Source organism: Cyanistes caeruleus, chromosome Z (assembly GCF_971803275.1).
Source record: "Cyanistes caeruleus chromosome Z, bCyaCae1.hap1.1, whole genome shotgun sequence".
Taxonomy (NCBI): Eukaryota; Metazoa; Chordata; class Aves; order Passeriformes; family Paridae; genus Cyanistes; species Cyanistes caeruleus.
Genome location: NC_141732.1, coordinates 68,000,876 through 68,024,723, shown reverse-complemented (window position 1 = coordinate 68,024,723; position 23,848 = coordinate 68,000,876). Strand labels below are relative to the sequence as shown.

Genomic DNA, 23,848 nt, shown 5'->3' with positions numbered 1-23,848 from the left:
TCAAGTGTTGTCACTAACTATTTTAAGAGATTGCCTGCAATCTCTTCTGTTCTGCCACCCAAATATGTTTCACTTTTCACATATTGTATAACACTACCACCATATGAAATACACCTTAGCGTTTTTCTATCTGGAAGCTGTTCAGTGCACCAGAGCCTCTTGTGACAGAGGATGACTGGGTGACTGCTTTTGTTGATCTGGCAGTCAGACAGCTGATACAAAGTGAATATCCAGGAACTGGAAGCAATGGGAAAATGCTGCTTTAAATTTATGCTGTTTAAGCTCTAGTTTGATAAGGGCAGGCAGTGGCAGAAAGGGAAACAGGCTATAGCTTCAAGCAGCTCTAAGTCATCTTTTCCAACCATGGAAGACAGATGGGAATTTCTCTTGAACACTGCCGTGTTGCTGATCTATGACACAGAGGCACCCAAGGAGCTTGTGCTTCAAGCCTGCCACTACTTCACAAGATCCCTGGTATTCACCTGGGGAGACCCTTGACTGGGGACAACAGCCATGGCTGCAGGAGACTTGGTGCATTTCCTACATTTTTTTCTGTCCTCTGCTTATCAGCCAGTGCTGTTGACATTGCCTCAACTGCAGAAGGTGACAGTCAGGCTTAGATTTCAAAAGGCCTGTGAAATTCCTGATGTAAGTCATCTGCTGTCATAAACACATCAACAGGAAGTACAGTGATTTCTGAAGTAATAGTATAGCTGTACATAAATGACTTGCTGCTGCTGCTAGACTGCCAGAGTAGCAGTGCTGAACTTCTGTTACCAGTTACTTAGCCTCAGTGACTGATTTTCATTTGATTTTTGGTTTTTTTTTTGCTAGCATCATGTTCTCAAATTCCAGCAATAATTGGAAAGTTTCAAATGCTTCCATCAGAAAAAAAGATACAGCTTGTGCTTACCTGTATGGGAGCATTGTATTAGTATAAAAGTTAAAAAAAAAAGGACAACAATTAGATAAATAACAGTTAAAAATTCAAGGAGTATGAGATAAGGATAAAAATTATGAAGATAAATATTCACAGACACAGTGGCATACATATATTTGGATGGGAGTGTTTAGTCACTATGCAGCCAACTATCCAGGGAATGAAGAAAATGCAGTGATTTTTGGTGAAAATTTCCCCTCCGCAGGAAGACATATGCTTGCTGTCTGTATCATAATGCACTGCAACTCTTACTTTTTCTTTTCTTTTTTTCTTCTTCTCTGATAATTTATTTTGCTTAGCAAGTATTAATCTGTAAGGGAGGTAATTTTTTTTGGGAAAAGCAACAATCCAGAGTACTAAATTTTCATGTTGGCAGATGCAAAATATGAAAAAAAATCAGGATAAAACTTCCTTAGAAATTGTGTCCATATGGATTTAGCAAGTCTTGCTGTTATAAATTTTACAGAAACATAAAAATAAATGCTTAGCAAAGTTTGGAGTAGAACTCTCTACCTAAAGATCATGAAAATTCCCCAATAATTACTACTATTTTTATTTTAAAAGTTGGTACAAGCTGAGGACTGATGATTGGACTTACAGTTTTCATTACCATCAATGTATAAAGATATTTGGGTTCACACAGGGGTTTGGATCCTTAGGTTTTCTAGAGACAGCAGTGAAGTTAATAGTTCTGAAAGCTAATGACAAAACTGTTCCCAGCTACTATTCAGCCATGCTAAATTTAGCAGAAACAAATAACTGCTGCAGAAATGAGATGAATGTTTAAGCTTTAACCCAGTACTTGTCTCTTCCCATCTGGCTGGTGACCCATGGATAAATTACTGAACAGTAACTTTGCAAAGTGTATCATATCTTTTTAACACTGTTGATTACTTTCCTGTAGTAGATACTTTTAATGACCATGTAGGATGTGACTTCATGGCATGACTATGTAATTCAGTGCCTCTTAAACTCAACTGATAATTTCAAAGTAGGCCCTTGTTTTTCTGACCCTTAATATCTGTGTGTTCTTCTACTTTAGTACCCAGTGTGAAAACAGAAGTGACAGAGCCTAAATGTCAGCCATGGGAGAAGGTATATCAGTCACAATGTGTGTGCAAAATGCCCTATGAGTGTGGGTAAGTTCAGGTTCAATTTGGCAATTAGATTCTCACTTTATTCAAGACCAATTACATTTCTTAAGTTTTCAGTCTATGACAGAGGACGAAACTTTACTTACATGAGGAAGAGACATTGTACTTGGTTTGCTTTACACCTCAATTAATGTCCTCTTCATCACTTACCTGCCTTGTCAGAACTCTCAGTGGGTTTTAGCAGTGCTGGAATTTGGTTGGATGACCAAAGTGGAAGGCATAATTTTGCTTGATCTGTGAAGTAGATGAAAAAAGATAAAATTGTATTTTTAAGATTTAGAGATTTGAACAGAAGTTAAAACAGAGGCCCTTGGGACACAAAACATCAAAGCAATAAGCCAGTGAAATAAAGCAGATTTCTTTTCACTGCTGAGAGACTAGGGAGTTATGAAAGGCACGGTAATCTAATTTCATCTCACATTTACACAGCTGTTTTCGCAGACCAGTCTTGTCACTTTCCCTGACTTCATAACTTGCAGATTAGAGTTTGCTGTTTTGTGCTTGATCTATGCCTATATTCTGCAATAAGCAATGGAGAAGAAATAATGTAAGGAAATGATTAAGTCTTTCAGTTCTTTGAGAGACACAAAAGTAAGAGAACCAAAACAGAGGAGTAACAAGAAGACACCTGAGACCAAATGGCACTGATGAACAGGTGCGCCAAAGAGTTCAGCACTCCAACATCTGGGCTGGTTTGCATAGACTAGATGACATTTCCAATCAAGTCACTCCTATAAAGTGGGTACAAGCTCTAGATATGAATTCTGGCCAGGTTTATGTGACTGAGCTGAGCAATTTGGAAGCTTCAGGATAACAGACCAAATATGTCTTACCCATGTGTAGCAGGAGAAAGAAAGTGTGAAGGTGTCTCAAGTGATTTCAAGGTAGAACTTTCAGTGGAAGTGGAAGACAGACACATAGACCAAGAGTGCTCTGCATGATGACTCTGATTTTAAGACAAAATTAGCACTCTGAACATCTCAAAATTAAAATTGCTGAGCTTAGTTCAGATGCAGATCCACCAGGCAGTTCCCTAGGTTCTGAGGCCATTGTCTTATGTGCAAAGGTAAGTTTCAGGTTTGTAATAACTGCCATCTAATGCCATTCCTATCCTTAAATACCTAAATGCTTTAAGTAATCTGGTCCTGCTCTTTTTCTCTTGATACTTATTTAAAAGGGTCAGCAACTCCTTTTCTGGTTTGTGTATATATTGAGGTCAGTTACGCAGAATACAAGAGGAGTTAGAGCTAGGGAAGGCCTTTGGCAGAGTCACAGTAACACTGGAGGTTAAATGACTAAACTAAATTACATTTACTTATACACTGAAGCTTCATTTTTAATTAATCTACTACTTGCCTGTTTCTGTCTTTTATAATTATGTTCAAAATGGCAAGAATATAAATAACAGTCATTCCTATTACCTCATGCCATCGTTTCACTGTCTTGAAATAATGCATCCAATGATGGAAGGATAAATCATCAGCTGTCAGAGCAGACTAATCTTCCAGCCTGTTATAACTCTGCAGGAGTAAAGCATGTAAGCAGAGCTTGGTCCAATCTTTCCTAAGAGACCAGAATTAACTTGCTTTGCTTTGGCAGTGACTTTCAGCAGTAGCCTCTTCTCTGAAGAGAGCTTGGAGCAAGAAGAGTTCATGTGGTAATCCAGGAACACCATAGTTTCAGACCTATCCTCTATCCTTTCACTTCCCAAGAGTCTATCTGCAGAGACTGCCCACAACAGCACAAGAACCCTAAAACAGGCTGGTAATTTGTCCTTTGTTGTAGGGTGCCTTAGGCTACATCTGTCCTCATAAATGAGAGCAAGGGAATGATCCCTAGGCACCAGAGCTGCTAAATTGTTGTAGCAGCTCCTAGCAGACCTTTGACAAGGGCCAGTTCCTGTATAATTCCCAGGCACAGCTCAGGAGTGACCAGGAACAGAAACCATTTCAGTCTGATGTACTCCCCTTCTTCTGGGGTAAAGAGGGACACCAGATACTCTGTGTAAATTGTCCCCAGCACATGGAAGGGGCCAGAGCATGGTCTGTTAATACAGGTGGAACCTCAGCCTCCAGTAGCCAAGGGCTATCTCCACAGTGAAACATACAATCTGATAATTTTTAAGTACTATCCCTCTTTTTTTTTTCTTCAAATTTGTTTGCAAAGCATCTATGTCTCTCCTGAGAGTTCTTGAACTGTGTTACATTAAAACTTCTCATCTCAAATGTAATTCCAGAAAGTAAAAATCATTTCCAGCATGATGAATTTTTCACTCCACCAGAAGTTTCCTACCTCTTATTGCAGGTGAAAGGGAGAGAAAGTATTTATGGACTTAACAGATATTATTTAACTTCTCACAATATGTGTGCTTTAGTAAAATATTATTCTTATCCTTAAACATATTTTTTCAGGTAAAAAGTATTGAATTTCTCACATTCATTTTACACAAGGATTATTCCTTGCCTCTAATAACTTTTATTGCACTCCTGTGATGTTCCCAGGGAAATGTGCTTTCTCAGCGATGAGTGCAAATTATTAATTTTTCTTATGCATCTTAACATGTAGATTTCCACTGTCTTTCTTCTGCTGACCCAGCTGTAGCAAATATGTAAAGCACTCTCAAGACAGTATGAGGCATTGAACTCTAGCAAGAATTTGGCAACATGGTCCCTGACCTCCTGGGTTTAAACTTAGGCAGCGGGTTAAATCAGTTCCCTTTCCTCTTTTGGGTGTTGCTAAAGTGGTGCAAAGCAGACATATTAGTGCAGAGGTCTGAGCTGCAGATTTTGAAATTTATCGCTTAGGCAAGTAAAGGAGACATCTGAACGATTTTAAATGCAATAAAAAATTAATTACAGATTAAACACAATTGCTTTCCCTGGAACACGCTTTGTTCTTTAAGATGATATATAAACAGGGAGTTTTACTTATACTTCTGTCTATAAAGGTAACTTTCATGTAAAAATCAAGGCTCCACAGTCTTAGAGACTGTGCAGACAGATGACCAAACAGGACAATGCATACAAGTGCACCTGTTTCCTTTATCAGGTGTCTACTGCTATACATCCCTTGGTCTGTTCCCTTGTGCCTCAGGATAAGAAGGTTAACCTCATTCTTTATGTTAGCAAAAGAGGATTAAGGAAAACTCGTGCTACAAACTTTGCTAGGGATTTAGTAGCTGTCATTTTGACCCAGCACATCAGTTAAGGGACCTGTAGTGGTTGAGGATGCTAACCTAAGTGGAAGATACAATACTGTTAATAAAAATATTTGGTCACAGGTAGACGCACCAAACTTTTCAGGCTTAGCTAATGAGGTCCATGACGTATTTTAAATACCTTAAATATGAACTATGCTACAGGTATTTTAAAATTCAGTAAATCCAGCTCTTTCAAAAGGCTTCAAAATCATCTTATTAAGAGCCACTCCCAAAGCTTGGAGAAAGCTCTTTTCCTTAGTGCCTTACTTATAGATTAAAAACCATTCCCTAATTCACAGTGAGGGGGAAAAAAAAAGTTACTTTAATGCCTGACCATTAAGTCAACAAAGTTTGAATTCTGGCATTCTTACTGGGCTTTCCTCCTCTCTCCTCCTATAGGCATTCCCTTTCCCTTCAGTCAGCTTCATTAAGCTCATTAGGGCCATTTGCCTTTTCCTCATTAGGGCCATTTACCTGCACCTCATCAGCCTCTTCTCCCCACCAAGCACCTGTTTAGCTGAGGTTGATGCTCAGAACTGGCCTATTAGACACCGAAAGTTCCAGTGGAAGTGTTTGTGAGCTTAAAATGAGGAGCTGTGCTGAAAACTAGGCTTTGGGGCTGAATTTCAAAGCTCTCTATCCCCTGGGAGCCTATCTCTGCTTTCTGGTACCCTGTGAAGCCCCTTATCCATGGCTGAAAAGTGCATCTGGGAAAGCACAGGCATGCTCTGCTCCAGATAGTCACTCTTTTGTTCATTCCACACAAATACTGCTGATTGCATTGAGAACAAGTGGAGAAGCTAGGAGCTCAAGATTAAAACTCAGAGGTAATGGAAAGGGTTTTTTTTCCTCCCCTCCTACACTCGGAACATAAAACACAAATAATGACACCTTCCTGGAATTGAAGTAATGGAAGGGTTCTTTTACTCCCCTCCTACACTCAGAGCATGAAGCACAAATGGTGGCAACTTCCTGGAACTGTCCCCAAAGCAAGCACCATTTAAGATTGTCCAAGAATTGTTATTACCAGTTTTAAAAGCTCATTTATGTGGGTGTTAAAGCTGTATCCACATTTCAAGAAATAAGCAATTTTTCTGGGTAATTTTTTTTCATAAAATTTCTGTGGAGATGTTGTATATTTCCAGAAATGTCTTTGGTTTCTGATGGTCGATTATGAGGTAGTTTTTAGTAAAAGCTAAGCATTTTAAAAGACAGCAGAATAAAAATCTTAAAGTATATATGAACACCTTAAAAATAAGAAATACTTATAAAATATTATATGCACATGTTTGTATACATCATATATGTATAAGAAATGTTTTCCATCTGTGTACTTACATTCATGCATGTATCATATATTAGAGAATAACTGAGATCTGAAATATTTTTAACTAAAGTCTCTCTCTCACTGGTGCTGAGGTCACTGTCAAAAAGACAGTAATATCCCTGTTCTTCATGTGGGGATCTTGACTCTGCTGAGGTACAGCATCCTGTGGAAAAGGGAGAAGTCAGGACTGTCCGTATGTCTATGTTTTGATTTCTTTGCTGCACTCTTAGGATGTACTTAAGTGAACAGAGAAGTTGTAACTAGACTCTGAATGTTTTACACTCCCTCAGCTCTTTTTAAGAGTTGCCAAGATAAAGCACATTTAAATAGTGCAATTCCTGCTATTGTTTTCAGTCCTTCCCTGGACACCTGTGCTACAGATCAAAGAACCAAGAGAAACACACCTTTAACTGTTTGCAAGATGCATGCCTTGGAGTGTATGGGCAGAAAATACTCTCTGACTAATGCAGAAAACTGCAAAGTACCCCAGGCAGCTGAAATACCATGTGGATCATGCCGTCCATGGGAAAAATGCAACGGTAAGAGAGTCTTCACAGATGTAAGCAAAACTGTTCATATAACCAAAAGGAAATCTTTATCCTCATACATTAGCAGTTTGGCAGTTGTTCTGTCCTGATGTTGGTATGGCATCTGCAGTCCCTCCCATAAGCACCTGACACTGCTAAGCTGGCTCAAACCATTAGTCAGATGTTTGGTATCCAAACATGTCAGGAATCTTCAACCATGGAAAAGAGGACCCTGCAGGATATTGTAACAAAACGTGCTATCTACAGGAAAAGCTTATTCCTCGACCCTGTTAAGTGAATCATCATTTTGGTCCTCTTTCTCCTTTGGTGAAACCCCTACCCTACTCTTTTTCACTGCATCTATCTGTTCAGATTCCTTAAAACAGCAGTTGCAGGAATCCTTACTGCCCACAGGAGTAACTAATCCTCTCCTGAAATTTGCCAAGCAGTCTCCCCAGCAGGATGCTGTGGCTAGGAATTAAATGTCTTACTGTATGCTAGCTGGGAAGGCCAGTTACTGTTTGTACTTCACTGTCTATCCCCAGTTTCTTATATAATGATTAAAGGTGAGGTCTCTTCCCTCAAAGGAAATAGTTCCTGTTTTCTGTAATCTGTCTACAGTGGTAGTTTTCAAATTCCCTGATTTATTTTCCCTGAGTGTCCTATGCTACATTGCATTTAATGAAGGGTTGCCAGGAATGGGAAGATGAAGTAATAAATAAGGGTTTTAGAAATGCCCAAGCTAGAGGCATGGTTATTGTCATAATTGGAAAATAAAAAGGATTACTAGATAGGAGTTCATCTGTTTTGTCTAGCAGGGTTGAACAGACAAAAATAATAAAAACAACAAAATTAAAACTGTCTGGAGCTTCAGCAAGGACAAACACAGGGAAAAAAATGCATACAACACCAAAGAAAAGGACACAGTTATGAAAAATAAATATCAGGTGGAATCTTCTTACCTGAATGTCACTGATACAGCTACACATATTTATTTATAGGAGTAGACCCTTTGATCTTCATGAAACTGTCTGTACGAAAATGTAGATACCTGTTGTAAGAGTTTGCATGATAAGTTTGTTAGTGTCCAAAGACAGATCTCTCATCTTACAAGTTATCTGAACTCCAGAGTATTAGATACATGGACCAGTTCAAGAAGGAACATCAGAGAAGACATTGAGTACAGCACTTGAGACACCTTGAGCAAGTTTTTCCCACAAGCATGATCAACCTCTCCAAGCAGAGGAAGCCCCAGCAGTGCACAGTTTGTTTCCACTTCTAGTTTTTCCACAGTGCCTGAATATCACCTAATTGCTAATGTTACCCGAAAGAATTAGGGAATTAGATTAAGCAAAGAATGACAGAATTGCAGAAAGCTTTGGTCTGGAAGGGACCTGTAAAGATCCTCTAGTCCAATCCCCTGCAATCAGCCAGGACATCTTCAACTAGACCAGGTTTCTCAGAGTCCTGTCCAACCTGGTTTGGAATGTTTCTAGGGATGGGGCATTAACCATCTCTTTGGCCAACTAATCCTCTGTTTTACCACCTTCATCCTAAAATATTTCTTCATATCTAGTCTGAATATGGTCTCCTTTAGATTAAAACCATTATCCCTTGTCCTAGCATTGCAGTCCCTATTAAAATGTCTGCCCCTATCTTTCTTATAAGCGCCCTTTAGGTACTGGAAGGTGCTTCCCAAAAGCCCTCACTTCTCTAGGCTGAACAACTCCTACTCTCTCAGCCAGTCTGTGTAGGAGAGGTGTTCCAACCCTCTGATAATTTTTGTGGTTTCCTCTGATTCTCCTCCAACAGGTCCATGTCTTTCATGCGAAAGCTGAGCACCCTCCAGAAAATTGCTTTCAGTCTTATAGACCTCCTAGAAACATTTTAGTCTGGGGTTTTTTTTTGGCGACTTGGGTGCTATCCTGAGTGTTTTTCCTCTGTGCTTTTGCTTAGTGTCATCCAACATCTGTGTTTGTGATGAAGATGGGCTGTGTGAGGAGGGAGGTGCCCAGGTCTGCGCTGAAGTGAGCGGCTCTGCGGCCCTTCGGACCATGACCGAGTGCGAGGTTGGGCTCCTCAGATGCCGGGGTGAGACTGTCACCCTTGTCAGCATAAGGCCCTGTGACACACAGAATAAATAAGATATGTTACACTTTATTTTGCTTATTGCTGGAGGATATGTCAAAATATGTCAGCTCTTGGTCAGGACATAGTTTGAACCTTGCTCTGCCAAATGTAAGCTCTGCTGTGAAATCCATCACAGCTGATGAGACTGTGCATCTGGTCAGCTCTGTATCAAGGCCTGAGGCTCTTTGTTAGAAAGAGATGCACTTGCACAACTGCTCACAACAGAGCTCTTAGGCACCAGCCTTACCACTGGCAGATTTACTTCGTATTTCTATCCAAATTAAAAAGTATTGCTGCAGTGCAATTGCCAAAGTAGCTATTATAGTGATAGATTACCATGTCTGACATTGTCAATATGTTTTTCTTAAAGCCACACAAACACATGCTTGCACTGAGTAGATTTAGATTAACAAAACATACAGACTAAGCTTTACAGAATAAGAGGTACGATTCTTCTCTTTTAATAAAGCAGCTTCTTTCTACCATATGCTACTCTGCTGAGAAAAGAGGCTGCACAGAACTGATCATGTTGTTGACCCTGATCCACCTAAATATCAAAATAATGTACATTAATAGTAAAGCCATATTAAAGTAATGAGAATACATCTATGCTGCGGCTTCTCATATGCAGAACCACTTTATGAAAAATCATCATTTTACACTGTCATTATTCTTATTATAATAATAACAGGTATTATCATTATATGTTGTCATTATATGCTTATTCTAAGCACAGGTATCTCAGTTACATTTGTCACATGCATTTATGTTTGTGCCAAGATTGGTTTCCTTACAGATGGTTGAACAAAGAGGCATTCTGCCTTAGCAAAGCTTTCTCAGAGGCAACCATTAAGGAAAACACATCTTTACAGCAATGAAGACATTCTGCACGCAGTCCCCTTGGAGATACCACTGGATTATCTTCAAAGACTATTTGTGAATAAAAGAAGTCTCCTACACTCTTTCCTTATAGAGCTAGGCATTCTCTCTGGCATAGCTGGACCATGACATCTTTCCTTACATATCACAAGTACATTCAGGTTACCATGCTGGCAGTCCCATCCCTTCTGACTGTTCTTGGATGCAAACAAGGACAAAGAGCTGGATAGCAAGAGGATGTTCAACCAAGTGCAATACCATCAGCACGTATGATATGTCTGTATTCTTTCAAAGCAACAGGTTTTATTTCTTACTATCAGTAATATAGTAAGATTAAACATCTCCCTTGTTTATGTTTCTACCAGTAGTTTCTTTGCTTAAACCTTACCCTCAGCTGGATAAAGCTTTTTTTTTCCTGTGATGCTGGCAATAAAGTGTAAAACTGAACAGGAGTGGCTTTCCTTGGAGACTCTCTCTTGTGGGGGTAGCCATGTTGGAAGGGAAGGTTGTCACACACTGAAAGGACCTCCTGATCTTTGTAACCATTATGCTGTCTGGAAAATATTATCAGATTGAGGGGTTTGGTTATTTTTTCTTCTTAAGCAAACAATAAATTTTTGTGAATAGCATACAGATGGAAATAAGTAGAATGAAATCCAAATAGATTTAGTCAGTTATTTTTTCTTTATTATTTGCTCAGGAGTAGTAAGTAATAGTTTGTAGAGCACCAAGATGTTTGCTTACTTGATTACTCTAAAGCCTCTTGTCCACAATTTCTGACCTTTTTTTTGTGGCATTTGGCACAAGATGTGATTGGACCATGAGTCCACTGGGTAGCAATAGCTTCTGTATCTGCTCAAGGCAAGAAAAAAAATCACCTGGAAATCTCCTTATAGATAGCACAGAAATAATAGTGACTTGGTGATTCATGTCTTCAAACATAGGGAAATGTGGCAAACCAGCACAGGGCCTCTAGAAATGTTGAGAATTCCTGTTTCAAAAACAATAAAGTTGCCAGATAATCATCTCAATACATCAGCAGGAACAGCTCTCCATGTCCATATAATAAATTAGTCTGAGATAAGGCAGCCAAAATATTAATGAAGGCTGCATTTCAGATACTTCATTCAGTCCCTGACATCTCACTGTTTATCTGACCCATCTAAATCCTTTTTCTCTCCTTTTTCTTTCTAATTATCCACTCCATCTTTTCCCCTCCTACTTCTCAGCCTAGTCAGCTCCTTCTCTGTGGGCTCCTCACAGACACATTGCCTCCTACTGCCAGACTGAAGGTATCCAGCAAGGATCTCCGCTCCTTCCTACTGTGATACCACACTCCTTTCCCTGACTTACTTGTGACTTCCCTGCCACATCAGGGGCATTTCAGTTCCATCACCCCTTCTGAAAACCCAAGTACATCTTACAGCATTTTAGAATAGACATTATGGGCTGTTTTTTTTTTAACCAACTAGCTAACTGTGTAATGCTGCATGAGAGGAAAAGGTGAATAGGTAGAAGTTTTCTTCAAAGGAATATGACTGTTCATTAAAAGAAAAACAGGTTAATGTAGGAGCAGTGTCTGGGGTGGCAATGTCCAGTCACACAGTCTGTCTGGTCACACAGTCATTCCTATGGTATGCATGTATGCTTTGCTACTGGAAGGGCCACACTTTGTCTCTTTCAGTACAGAAGCATCTACAGTCACTGTGGTCCACCATACTGATATTAAACTGACAGATAAATGCAGGACATGTTTTCTTGGTAAGAAAGCAAAATTAGATGAATGATTTTCAGATGAGCGGAACAACAGGGGAGGGGCATGGTTCCATGGAAACATTAAGCCTAGCAAAATGACCTGGCAGAGAGTGGTAAACCCCTTTGTTTTACTTGAATTAAATGACTATGCATTTACCCTATGACCATATATGAGGATACTTAGGAGGAGCTTCATATTAGATGACCTGAACTTTGGACAGGTGTGGCAGATTAAATTTAACTCAGATCAATGTAAGCTAAACAGATCTAGGTAAGGTAAGCTTGTTATTCACACTGCTAAGATCATCTGAGGCCAGTGACTTAGAAGATACTCCAAACTGCTCAGTAAAAAGGCTTGCCTTATGCAGAGCAGTAGGTATAAGAACAGAATGGAGGAAACTCTATAAAACAGCAATGCTGAAAAAATTCCTTCTAGTTAACACTATTTGGTAAACACTATCAGCATATGGGATGAAATTCAGCATTTGTTGCTTCCTTGCAAAAAAGTTGTCTGTTGAGCAACAGAACTACTAAAACCTGGCTTTCTAGGAATTTATTTTTGGTGTAGATAATCAGAGTAATAGGAAGTAAGTGTTGTGTCTGTCCCCTTGGAGCAGGCATAGGAGAGATCTTCCTCTCCCCACCAGCCCATTTTAATGAAAGAGAATGACATACCTTTCAGATCTAATCATGCATTCCATGTTTTTAAAAGTTAAACTACAGGTTCATATACTGTTGAAGGGACCACAAAACTAAACTTCTTCTCAGATAACCATGTGACAGACTCACTTTGCGAAAAATGGCAAACTGAAAAAAGGAGATACCCTAGAAGTAAAGGTGGGAAGGACATATTAGGACCATTACAGAGCAGTAGTGCCCCCAGGTTAGGCATGAAATGTGGAATATCTCCAGGCAGAACAGCCAAAAAGCTAATAGAAACCTAGGAAGGAATAAAATTCTTCTGATATATTTTTTCCTAATCTGGGAGTAGAAAATTAACATCTGCAAAGTGCTGGAAAATTTGCCAGTACAATGACATGGGAGAAGCTTCCCAATCTTCTGCCAGATGGGAGTCCACTTGCATAGAAAAGATTTGGGACCAGTGTATATCTGGAGACTAACTGAAGGACAGCAAGTTGTGTTCACCAGCCTGCTGTTGTTAAATACTAATAGTAGCACTAGTAGAGTGAGGTATCCTCTGCAAATCTCTTTTCCATTGGAGACTGTATTGCCCCAGTGTGCTTCTCATGGCTCCTTGAGCTCATCCCCTGACACCCATAATCATCCTTTGCCTTACAGAATGAGAGACACATGAAGCAGGATACTGTGATTCCCAAAGCACTCCCTGATTTGCAGCCCTGGGCAAGACTCTCCCAGGTAAAAACAGATAAGCAGTTTAGTGCCCTGCCAAAAGCAAAACACCATTAACTGAAAGAAAAATGTTTTAAGGTAGAACATAACTTGAAAACGTGAAAAAGCTGTCAAAAATAACATTTACAAGATATATTTTTCCCCACCATTGAGAAATCCCTTTTCTCTCTGTTCTCTAAATGTCTTCTTTAGACAGCTTTGGCCAGTGCACTTTCAGTCTTCCATCTCTTCTTGCAGGGCTTAACTTGCTGTTTCCCCTCACTTGCCAGTCATAACCTGACAAAACACCCTTGCAATTTCTTGACACCTGAGGATTTTGCCAATTGCTTTCAGTCTGAGGGCTGTTGCATCGCTTCTTTGTTCATTCTTTCTCCAGCCCAAACAGAATCTTCTTCAATGACCTGGCCTGGTCTTGCTACCACCGAAAGCCATTGCATCACCTTGTTCATAACGCTATTACAGAACAGCTCCATTTCCACCACACTGTCGCTCTGCTGCATTGCTCACTGTGATGAGCTGCCACTGTAAGTAACAGCAGAGCCATTACTGTGTATGACAGGGGGCACAGGAAAATAAACTGCTATTGATTTCTTTCTCTCTGTACTGCAAAACACAAAGGAGTTGTTTCTGACCAGCAGAAGGATGCTGTTGGCACACTGGATTTTCTGGCTTAACTCAGGAGACAGGCTAATTGCTCAGAGCTCAGCCTCTGGGACCTGCTCTCCTGCACGTGTTCCTTAGGTGCCTGTTCTCACTTCTTGTGGTCAGGGGCCAGTGAGCAGAGTTCTGTGCCACAGCATGCAAAAAAAACTATCAACTCACTTTAACACTTCTCTAAATGGATTTTTATTATGCAGCCTCTAAGAACTGTATTGTGTCAATATGCAAAATAAACTTTAGCAAGAGATAAGCGGTGGCAAACAGCTGCCAACAGTGCTTTTGGGCAGTGATAGTTTAACAAGACTAGATCAGGAGCTTCTGGTAAAGCAAAGCCATTATTTTGTAATTTACTGTTAACATAATTACACTGAGAACTTAAAGTGACTGTATTATTCACTTTCTGAATAATTATGTAATTTATGAATTTATAATTGCGAACTGAACTTGCTCATACTACAGACATTATTGATCCCAACAGACAACCAACCAACACAAGCAATGTTCTTTTATTTTGGGAACTATTACTTGGGTTATCAAATCTTGTGATGAGGAAAGCTATGTAAGTACTGGGATGTGCATAAACCTGGTTATAGCATTCTACTTGTGCAAATAGTCCAGGCATATGTAGAAGCAAAGGCTGCTGCAAACCCTCTCCAGATAGAAAAAGATGACAAATCTGGCATTTCTTGAGTGAGAATGAATTTATTTAGATCATCCCCCCAGGACACATACATGTTGATATAGACCTGCAAACAGGATTGCCATCTTTATTTCACTATATACCACTGTTCCCAGAACACACATACTGGATATTGTCTTTCTCAGTATCCAAAGCTCCCACCAAGATGCAAACTTCTCCTGGTCCTTGAAACACTGGTTTTAGAAAGAGGAAGAGGTATTGTGTCTCTCAGAGGGAAAATCTGGGAACATTATCTACAGAATAATTGGGCTTTTATTCTTTTTTCTCTCTACATTGTTTCTTCTACTAGATTTTATGGAAACTCACAAATAAAGTCTCATTCTTGGACAACTGGGTCTCTGTGAATCCCAGAGATGGTTTTAGACTATGTACACGAACTCTTCCTGCTCTTTAAGCTGTCTAGACACAAGATAGCCTGGTCTGGAGACCGTGTAGCTGCACTGGGGAAATACATTGGCTGGCCAAAAAACACTGAGGGGGTTGGAATGGATTAATATGAATTCCAGGCAGTGCTTTGAGACTTCAGCCATCTTTAAGGCAGTTAAGAGGTGGCACAAATAAAGAGCTGGGGCCAGTAGTGCCAGCCACAACTGCAAGGGCTAATGAGGACTGACTGCTTGTGCTGTTTTCCTGCTGCGAAGGTTTTTCTCAGGCCTCTTTGATTTTAGAATGATAGGACATATATCATAAGGCTAAAAACTAAGCCAAGACAATAAAAGATGTACTGGTGTTAGCCACTCCTAAAGCCTTTCCAGTCCCCCTAAATGTGTAGTTTTGCACCTGTGTGCAAACATACCTGAACACACCCTCCTAGGCACACCCATCAAGCCAGTAAGGAATGTAGCCACTGCTCTGATGTTTTTAGCAGGGTCCTGCATGCTATGTGAGCCAAGAAAAAATTCACATTTACAGGAAAACTCAATGCTGGTCTCACCCTGTAACACAGCAAATAAAAACATTGCACAACAAATGTTGACACAGTAACTCTCAGAGGAATTTCACAGACAAAACAACCTTGTGTTCGAAGATACTAATGCAATAACCCAGGATTTCACATGTGTTTATTAAGAAATTATTTCCTAGCAAACAAAACCAAGGATATGAGGTGATTATCATCTAATACCATCAGGTATTGTACCATGCCAGTTGTACTTAAAAAGCTTGAAAACACGTAGAGAATATTGCTTGAGGATTTGGTCAATACTGAGAAGACATCTTGGTTTCTTAAAATTTCCTAGCCCCTTTTAGACATTTCAGATGTCTAAAACACTATGTCATGTTTCATTTATACTCTAAAAACTGGAACATTCTTGTGGCCCTGAGCTCTGACCCTGTGGACTGTTGTTTGTCCCTAATGGACTGCCGTCCATCCTTAATGCATGCTAGGGAATTTCATAACAGATATGGGCATGTGGATAAAGTAAATCAAGTCTAGGAATTCCTGGGAAAGAGGAAATAACCAGTGATTGTAACAGTAAATAAAACTGGACAGGCCTCATTTTGCAGTCCCAGGGGCAAAGGGGTGTATATCAGTTCATATCTAGCCAGCAAACCCCACAAAAACAGTTGTCTTGCTGGAAACAGTCCCTGGCCCATGTGAGTGGTTCAGTTGGCCCCAAATGCTCTTTTGGGGGAGAACCAGCTAGTACAGACCAAAATCACATTAAATAATTCAACAGGAAGGATAATAATGTGCCACTTTCTGGACTCCATGGCTTGGTCCTCTCAGTTTAGCAGCACAGATACAACCAGGATGCTTAACAGAGGACAGAAATGGCTGCAATGTTATGGTGACCCTTCTCTGCTGCTTCTGGGAACACAGAACAAAAACCTTTTTCCTCTTAAAGTATCCTGAACCTCCACAAGCAATGAAACCTTAAATGCAACTGTTTTATAAAGTAACTGTTCTGAAGTATTTCCAGGAAATTGGGCCATTGCTGAAGTCCAATTCTGAAGTGCTATTTATTTGCTAAATACTTTTTTTTTTTCCTCTTGGATGATCACTGGTGATAACAGTAGCTCCTAAAATGATTTCATAAGAGGTACTTATTTGTCAGGCTCATTTCTACCTTTCAAACCTCTGCAAATGAAATCAGCAGTTCATTATATGCTGTACAAAACTTTGTAACCAAAAATCATAGAACTTTTGTTAATCCAAGGACTGGCCATCAAATTTAGCATTAAAATGTGGACCTAAATCAGGGCATTTGGTAGCTATACAGAATCCATTTCTCAGTGTAGCAGGTGTCCATCCAATGCCCACTAAGACTTTATCTTTTCAATAGCCAATTCATGTCAATGTCACAGTTACAGGGACCAAGATGGAGAAAGAGGGTGGGTCATTGAGACATTTTCAATCAAGTACTGGGCACATAGCTTCATTATCTTCTATTCTACAGCTCTGACAAGAACACAAGTTTCTCCAGAGCTCTGTACTCCCCAAAGCTGATAGAAGGCCAGTTTATTTTACCTTCTGAAATCTGAAGAATGTCTGTTGAATCCAGCAGCCTAGCTGCTGTGTGTCATGGTTCTTTGTCCCTGTAGTCCTTGGACAAGATGCATTTTTCCTGGTAAATCAAGATCACCACCTTTCTGTAATATTACCTAGCTGTGCTGGGGGAAGCATTGATGGGCTTCAATGAGGTCAGGGCCTTTCTCAGTCCTGCACCCCCCCAGAGTGGCTGGTGCTGTGTTCAGTGACTCATTTCTGGAAAGAGGCTTTGACAGTGACACATATGCCACCTCCCTTATTAGAACCTGGATCTTCCTGATTAGATGTGCATCATAAACAACAATGGTGGAAATTGACAAAAACAAAAAATTAAGTGCTTTCAACTGGTAATGGTTGATTCTGCTATAAGTTTCAATTGCCTCTAGCTGAGCTGATTTCCAGGAACAGATCTCATTTCTGTTTGACTGTTTATTGCAGTTCTCTCTCGGGACTCGTAATATGAAGCTACAGATCGGCTGCTTTACAGTGCTGTGTCAGAAAGTCTTCCTGAGATACACATAAACAGCCAGTGAACTGAGGAAACTGCAGATAATCAGCTTTATTTTCTCCCTGAGTGGGTTTTAACACATGGGTCACATTGACCTTAACACATGGGCTTAAAATTCACACTTGGTGCCCAGTTACCCACAATCAGTCGTGTCATAATTTTTTGTAGTTGATTTATCTGAAAAGTAAGATATCACGTAAAAGCTAAGGCTCTTCTTTCAGCTGCACAATTACACTATACTCACAGAACAATCTAATAAAAGAGGAAGACTGATTCTATTATTTAGCAAGGTCTCAGCAGCAGAGAACATGAGAGGGAGAAAGTACCTGGTAACCAAGTTATGTGCCCAGTAAAGAAAATATCATTAGAAGTTTGCACTTGCTGACATGTTTTTGATTTCCAGATAAATGTGCACTTCCTGAGTGCCGTAGGGACTGTGTCTCCCTATGGACCCCCAGGGCAGCAGGCAATACCTGACAGTTCAAACCAATCATGAAATCAAAGTGCTTGTGGTTGGAAGGGACTTTAAAGATCTTCTAATCCAATCCCCATTCCATGGGCAAGGATATCTTTCACTAGACCACGTTGCTCAAAATCTTATTCCGTGTGAGGTACACACAATTTCTCTGGGCAACCTGATCCAGTGCCCCACATTTACAGTAAAGAATTTCTTCCTAATATCTAATCTAAATCTGCCCTCTTTCAGCTTCAAGTCATTTCCTCTTGTCTTACCACTGCGTGCTCTGGTGAAAAGCCTCTCTCCAGCTCTCTTGTGTGTGGCCTGCCTGCCTTGGGGCAGACAAAGAGTTACACTGTCCCACCCCAAACCCCTTGTGAAGGGCAGCCCAGGTGCTCTGATTGGGTTTGAGTCCAAAGGGGGTTCCTCCCTTGCTGTGTTTCTAGTGGTCCCTGACCCTGAACTCCACCCTCAAGGGTGGAGACCCTCAAAAGTTCTGTCCCTCAAAACCCCCGGCTCTGCCTTTGTTCGGGGCTCTCTGTTCGGGACCTGAGTTTGTTCCCATGCTGAATAATTGGTTTGATGAACCAGGAGCCCGTCTCATTGGTGTTCCATGCTGGTCCCCAGAACCCTGCAGTTTCCATGGACAAGATCCTGAAGTTTCGGACTGCAACGCTTGTGGGCCACAACTAGGTGCTGGAAGGTGCTATAAGGTCTCTCATGAGTCTTCTCCAGACTGAACATCCCCAGCTCTCTCAGTCTTTCCTCCTAGGAGAGATGTTCCAGGACTTGATCATCTTTGTGGCCTCTGGTTTCATTCCTACAGGTCCACTCCCGACCCCCTGCCCAGAGGGCCAGGCATCCCAGCCCTGGGCATCTTCCTGGGGATGGAGTCAGGCCAAGGCCAGCCTGATTATTGGCCCATGGGCAAGGATCCCAAGCAGCAAGGTCCATGACCTGGCAGGGCAGTGCCTGATGGCCCTGAGATGCTTCAACAGTTTCATGGGTTGTGGATAGATGGGGAATTCCCATGAGAAGCTGGTCAGGGACATAAGTATGCCTGCACCCGTCATGCCCTGATGCTTGAGATACCATATGTGTTCTGGGGTAAATTATTTCCCCAGATAAGGATGATGCTGGGTGGAAGGCTCTGCTACCCCACAAACTATGGAAGTAATAACTTCCAAAGATAAAATGTGAATTTTAGCAACAAGGCTTAACTGAAAAATGAACAATGGTTGAGTTAATATCAAGTTCTGTCTGCTCTGGGTTTGGCTATTGCAGGTTCAGGAACAACTGGGCTGTCTTGGTAATGAGCTGGGCAGGATGCACAGCAGCCACTCATCCCCCATCCCTGTTCTGCTGGTGCCTGGCTGTGTCTCATACAGACATCTTCATATCTTCCACCCACGTGTAAATAACTGGCTGTTTTCTGGTTGACAGAACATGCAAGGAGAAGGATGCACAGGCACGTCATTTCGTGCTCAGCAACCTTAAAGGAGCCAGCCTTAAGCTATCACAGTGCTGAACCCCACAACTTTGGTCTTTTGTGGATGGAGCCAGTTATTCCTGAAAAGAAGTGGTAATACAAATAGTGCTGATCTGGAAGACAAATAATTTGGTGCTGGAAATTAAGTATAAATTAAACTTAAATATCTTAAACATATTCTTTTTAAAAAACAGAAGTTGGAAAGTTTAATAATCCAGTTTTAGAAATCTATAGTGTAAATATTTGTATTTGTCCTAGTCACCGCCTACCTTCCTTTAAAGTCAGCATAGGAAGACAGGCACTATTAGGGCATGACTCACCCAGCTCATTTTGTGATATCTAAGACAGAAATTCTGTCTTCTAAGGGTCTGTTTCTCTCCTCAGTTGACTAAAAGGACAGCCAACAGTGATTATCTTGGGTGTAGCCACACACCTCTTAGGGACATCTCATTTGCAGTAATAAAGGAACAAAGATCAGCTTGCTCAGATCTATCTGCATTGGAAATCTTCACCCTAACCCATATATAAAAACACAAGCTTGGGAGCTATTGAAAGATAGCTCATAGAAAAATTGACATCTGTGAGTACAAGTTTCATTCATTTAGTTAAGTGTTGGTTTTAAAAACATATTGTTTGTGTCATCTTTATTCTGTAACCCTTCATCGGTGAAACTGAATTGTTTCTGTTACAGACAGTTGAAGCTTCCCTTTTCTGGAAAAAAAAAAAAAATAGTCAAAGCATACTGCTCAAGGACATCTGAGGAGAAATGTGATGGACTTCTCCCTCTGAATACCCAACTGAGTATATTGAGCTGGAGCTATCATGAATGCCACAATTTATGCTGCTGCTGGAGATGTATCCCTGCCTTTTCTAGAGTGCAAACCTGAGAATGCACTGGACAGCAGTGGACTCTGCCAGAACTTACCGGAAAAACACTGGCTAAGATGGTCTCTATTTTATCACTCACTGGGAAAGTGTTACTAGCAAAACCACTGGTGCCTATTTTCTACTGTGTTTACTACGTCTAGCCATTTTGCATTTAATAGTCTTATTTTGCACAAAAATCTTAAATCAAGAGATAATTACTACTTTCACAGCATCTGAAGTATAAAAACACCAGGACTCAAACATTTAATACCAGATGTTTTCATATTTGCAACAAGGAACAATAATTGCTATAACTAACTGTGGCTCATTGGAAAAAGTTTGGCAGTTGATATTTAAACTTATATATATGAATATTTGATTTATCTTCAAATCCTTGAAGAAAACTCTGGATTACCCCTTTCTGAGGTTGCATAAGGATAAACATTACAACAGACACTCTTCAGTTTTCTTCTACATTTTCTCAAATTTTGTATTCTACATTACATACCTATATCATATCTACATATCTGCATTTATACAGAAGTCAGGGTGAGATGCCTACAACATCAGTGCTAATTGTCCAGTCATTGAATCATGCCTCAGCTGTCTCAGACCCTGGTAAGCGTACTTTATACACATTACATGCTTGTGCTAGTGAAAAATTAGATATGTTGGAATTTGTATGGAATTTTGTGTGGAAAGGCATATTACATTTATTTTGAATGATGCTTCCTCTCTAATCTTAAGACCAAATAGATAGGGCTTTTTTCCTGTGCAGTAGACATGCTGCATTATCAAGAAAGATGTCCTTTGTGAATTGGTAAGGTCTCTGTGACCTAGGTTACCCTGACAGATTCACTTCAGGTTTGCTGTATCTTCTCCAATTATAAGTTATGGCCCAAGGCAGTGATCCATCAAGCCAGGTAGGTTACTTGGAGCTTACAGTGGCACAGGGACGGCATTTCCTGCCCACAGTGAAGAAGAAAACTATCATTATCTAATATAAGTCATCACATCTAAAAAAAAAAGATAGATGTTGAAAGAAATATTAAAGAACTTCAGTCCTTGATCTAAGGGTTGAGAACCCTGTGACAGAGCATAGGAACAAACCCAGTCCTTGCAAAGTGAAATCCAGACCCTACTGAAGTCAGCAGTAAAAATCCCACTTATTTTAGCATGCTGAAGATTTTCTCTGGATTCAGTGTATGGCAGAATCATCCCCTTATTAAACAGTGGCAGATGATGTCTCCTTTCTGTGCTGTAATGCTCAACTGCAAAACAGAAAGAGTGGGAATTATAGCTGGCAGCCAGTCATAGTGGTGTCCCTCAGGGGTCTGTGCTGGGACCAGTTCTGTTCAATATTTTTACCGATGACATGGATGAGAGTATTGAGTCTTTTATTAGTAAATTTGCAGATGACACTAAGCTGGGAGTGTGTGTCGATCTATTGGAAGGTAGGATGGCTCTGCAGAGAGACCTAGAATGGTTGTATGGATGGGCAGAGTCCAATGGGATGAAGTTTAACAGGTCCAAGTGCTGAGTCCTGAATTTTGGCCACAATAACCCCCTGCAGCACTACAGGCTGGGGACGGTGTGGCTGGACAGTGCCCAGGTAGAAAGGGACCTGGAGGTGCCGGTCAACAGCCAACTGGACATGAGCCAGCAGTGTGCCCTGGTGGCCAAGAAGGCCAAGGGCATCCTGGCCTGTATGAGGAATAGTGTGGTCAGCAGGAGCAGGGAGGTCTTTCTTCCCCTGTACTCAGCACTGGTGAGGCCACACCTGGAGTGCTGTGTCCAGTTCTGCCCCCTCAGTTCGGGAAGGACCTTGAGACGCTTGAGCACGTCCAGAGGAGGCAACGAAGCTGGTGAGGGGCCTGGAACACAAACCCTGTGAGGAACAACTGAGGGAGCTGGGGGTGTTTAGCCTGGAGAAAAGGAGACTCAGGGATGACCTTATCACTCTCTACAACTCCTGAAAGGTGGGTGTAGGCAGGAGGGGGTTGGTCTCTTTCTCCAGGCACAGCCAACAGAACAAGAGGACACAGTCTCAAGCTGTGCCAAGGGAAATACAGGTCGGATATTAGGAAAGAGTTTTTTATGGAAAGGGTGATAAAGTACTAGAACAGTCTGCCTGGGGAGGTGGTGGAGTCACCATCCCTAGACGTGTTTAAAAAAAGACTGGATGTGGCACTTGGTGCCATGGTTTAGTTGAGGTGTTAGGGCTGGGTTGGACTCGATGGTCTTGAAGGTCTCTTCCAACCCAGTGATTCTATGACTCTGTGATTCTATCCCCATCAGCAAGAGAGAGCAAAGCAAATCTTACTGTGAGCACTTGCACTGCACATAACCACTCCGAGACCAGAAGTGCTGGAGAAGTGGGGGCAGTCAGAGAGCACCTGGCTGCCTTCTGTTTAGCAGGAAATAACTTCATCTAGCAATTAATCATGGTGAAAAATGTCAGGGATATTTATCAGAAACTTTGCTATACAGTCAAACAGGAATCAGAGGCCTGTTAAGAAAAGCTGGTATTAAGCTTAGAGGATCGGGAGAAAGAAATCTTCATTGTTTGTTGGTGGTGCAGAGAACATACACAACCATTCTAACTGATTCTTGCCCCACAGAATGCAACAAGCAGGAAGAAACAAGGGCACTAAAAACCAATCTAAACATAATAGAATTTGCAGCTCACTCCTAGGTCACCACTAGCATGTTACTGTAGATCTTCAGCTGGAGGAAAGAGCTATAGAACTTCAAAGGAAAGCCTATCCCAGGCTTTTATAATATTTTTACTGCATATTTTAAGTAAGAAAGCACACATTTATTGTATTTAGCAGCAGGATGATTTCTTCTTTTTCTTGAGCTCCATCAAGTTGAATCTAGATGATGCTCTAGGGAGCTTGACAAGATCCTAAATATGTTTCTTTGTAGGGAAAGATAACCACTTCACATCCAGCCCACTCCCAGCTCCCAGGTGGCTTTGTCCAGCCTTTGGCATGGTTTAACACTTACACATAGGGCAGGTTGTTCAATAATGGATATTTCTCATGCATCATGTGGGGGGTGAGCAACTGGCAGATGTGTCAGATGTAAAGGACTGTAGTGAATGGAGTAACATCAGACTGGCAACTGGTCACGTATGGAGTTCTTCAGGGCTCCATCATGGGCCCTATTCAGAAACAACTTTGGATGCAGGGCTGGAAAGGATACTACATCTGCAGATGATAGTAATTTGGGAGGAGCTGTTGACTCCCTCTAAGGCAATCAGAACCTGCAGAGAGACCCTTGGTGACCAGGCTGATCAATCACCAACACCATGAAATTCAGCCAGGAAAAAATGCTGGATCCTGCACCTGACACAAGACAGTCTGTATGCATGGACAGACTGGGAAATGAG

The 23,848-nt window shown here is 41.0% G+C and overlaps 1 protein-coding gene and 1 long non-coding RNA gene across 9 annotated transcripts in view; one reads left to right on the top strand and one right to left on the bottom strand.

Moving 5' to 3' along the window:
* Positions 1-10,603, top strand: part of C7 (complement C7) — a 38,303-nt gene extending 27,700 nt beyond the window's left edge. For all 8 annotated transcript variants that reach the window (XM_086869563.1, XM_086869565.1, XM_086869566.1 and 5 more), the window contains 3 exons: positions 1,983-2,079; positions 6,975-7,159; positions 9,104-10,603. In XM_086869563.1, the coding sequence (XP_086725689.1) occupies positions 1,983-2,079; positions 6,975-7,159; positions 9,104-9,291 (470 nt within the window). In that variant the 3' untranslated portion in view covers positions 9,292-10,603. The remainder of the gene's footprint in view (positions 1-1,982; positions 2,080-6,974; positions 7,160-9,103) is intronic.
* LOC147648543 (uncharacterized) lies at positions 1,190-8,198 on the bottom strand. Its single transcript, XR_015281125.1, has 3 exons — positions 8,110-8,198; positions 6,632-6,783; positions 1,190-2,328 (listed from the first exon to the last, which is right to left on the bottom strand). It is a non-coding gene; the product is annotated as an uncharacterized LOC147648543 (long non-coding RNA).
* Positions 10,604-23,848: the final 13,245 nt, after the last annotated feature.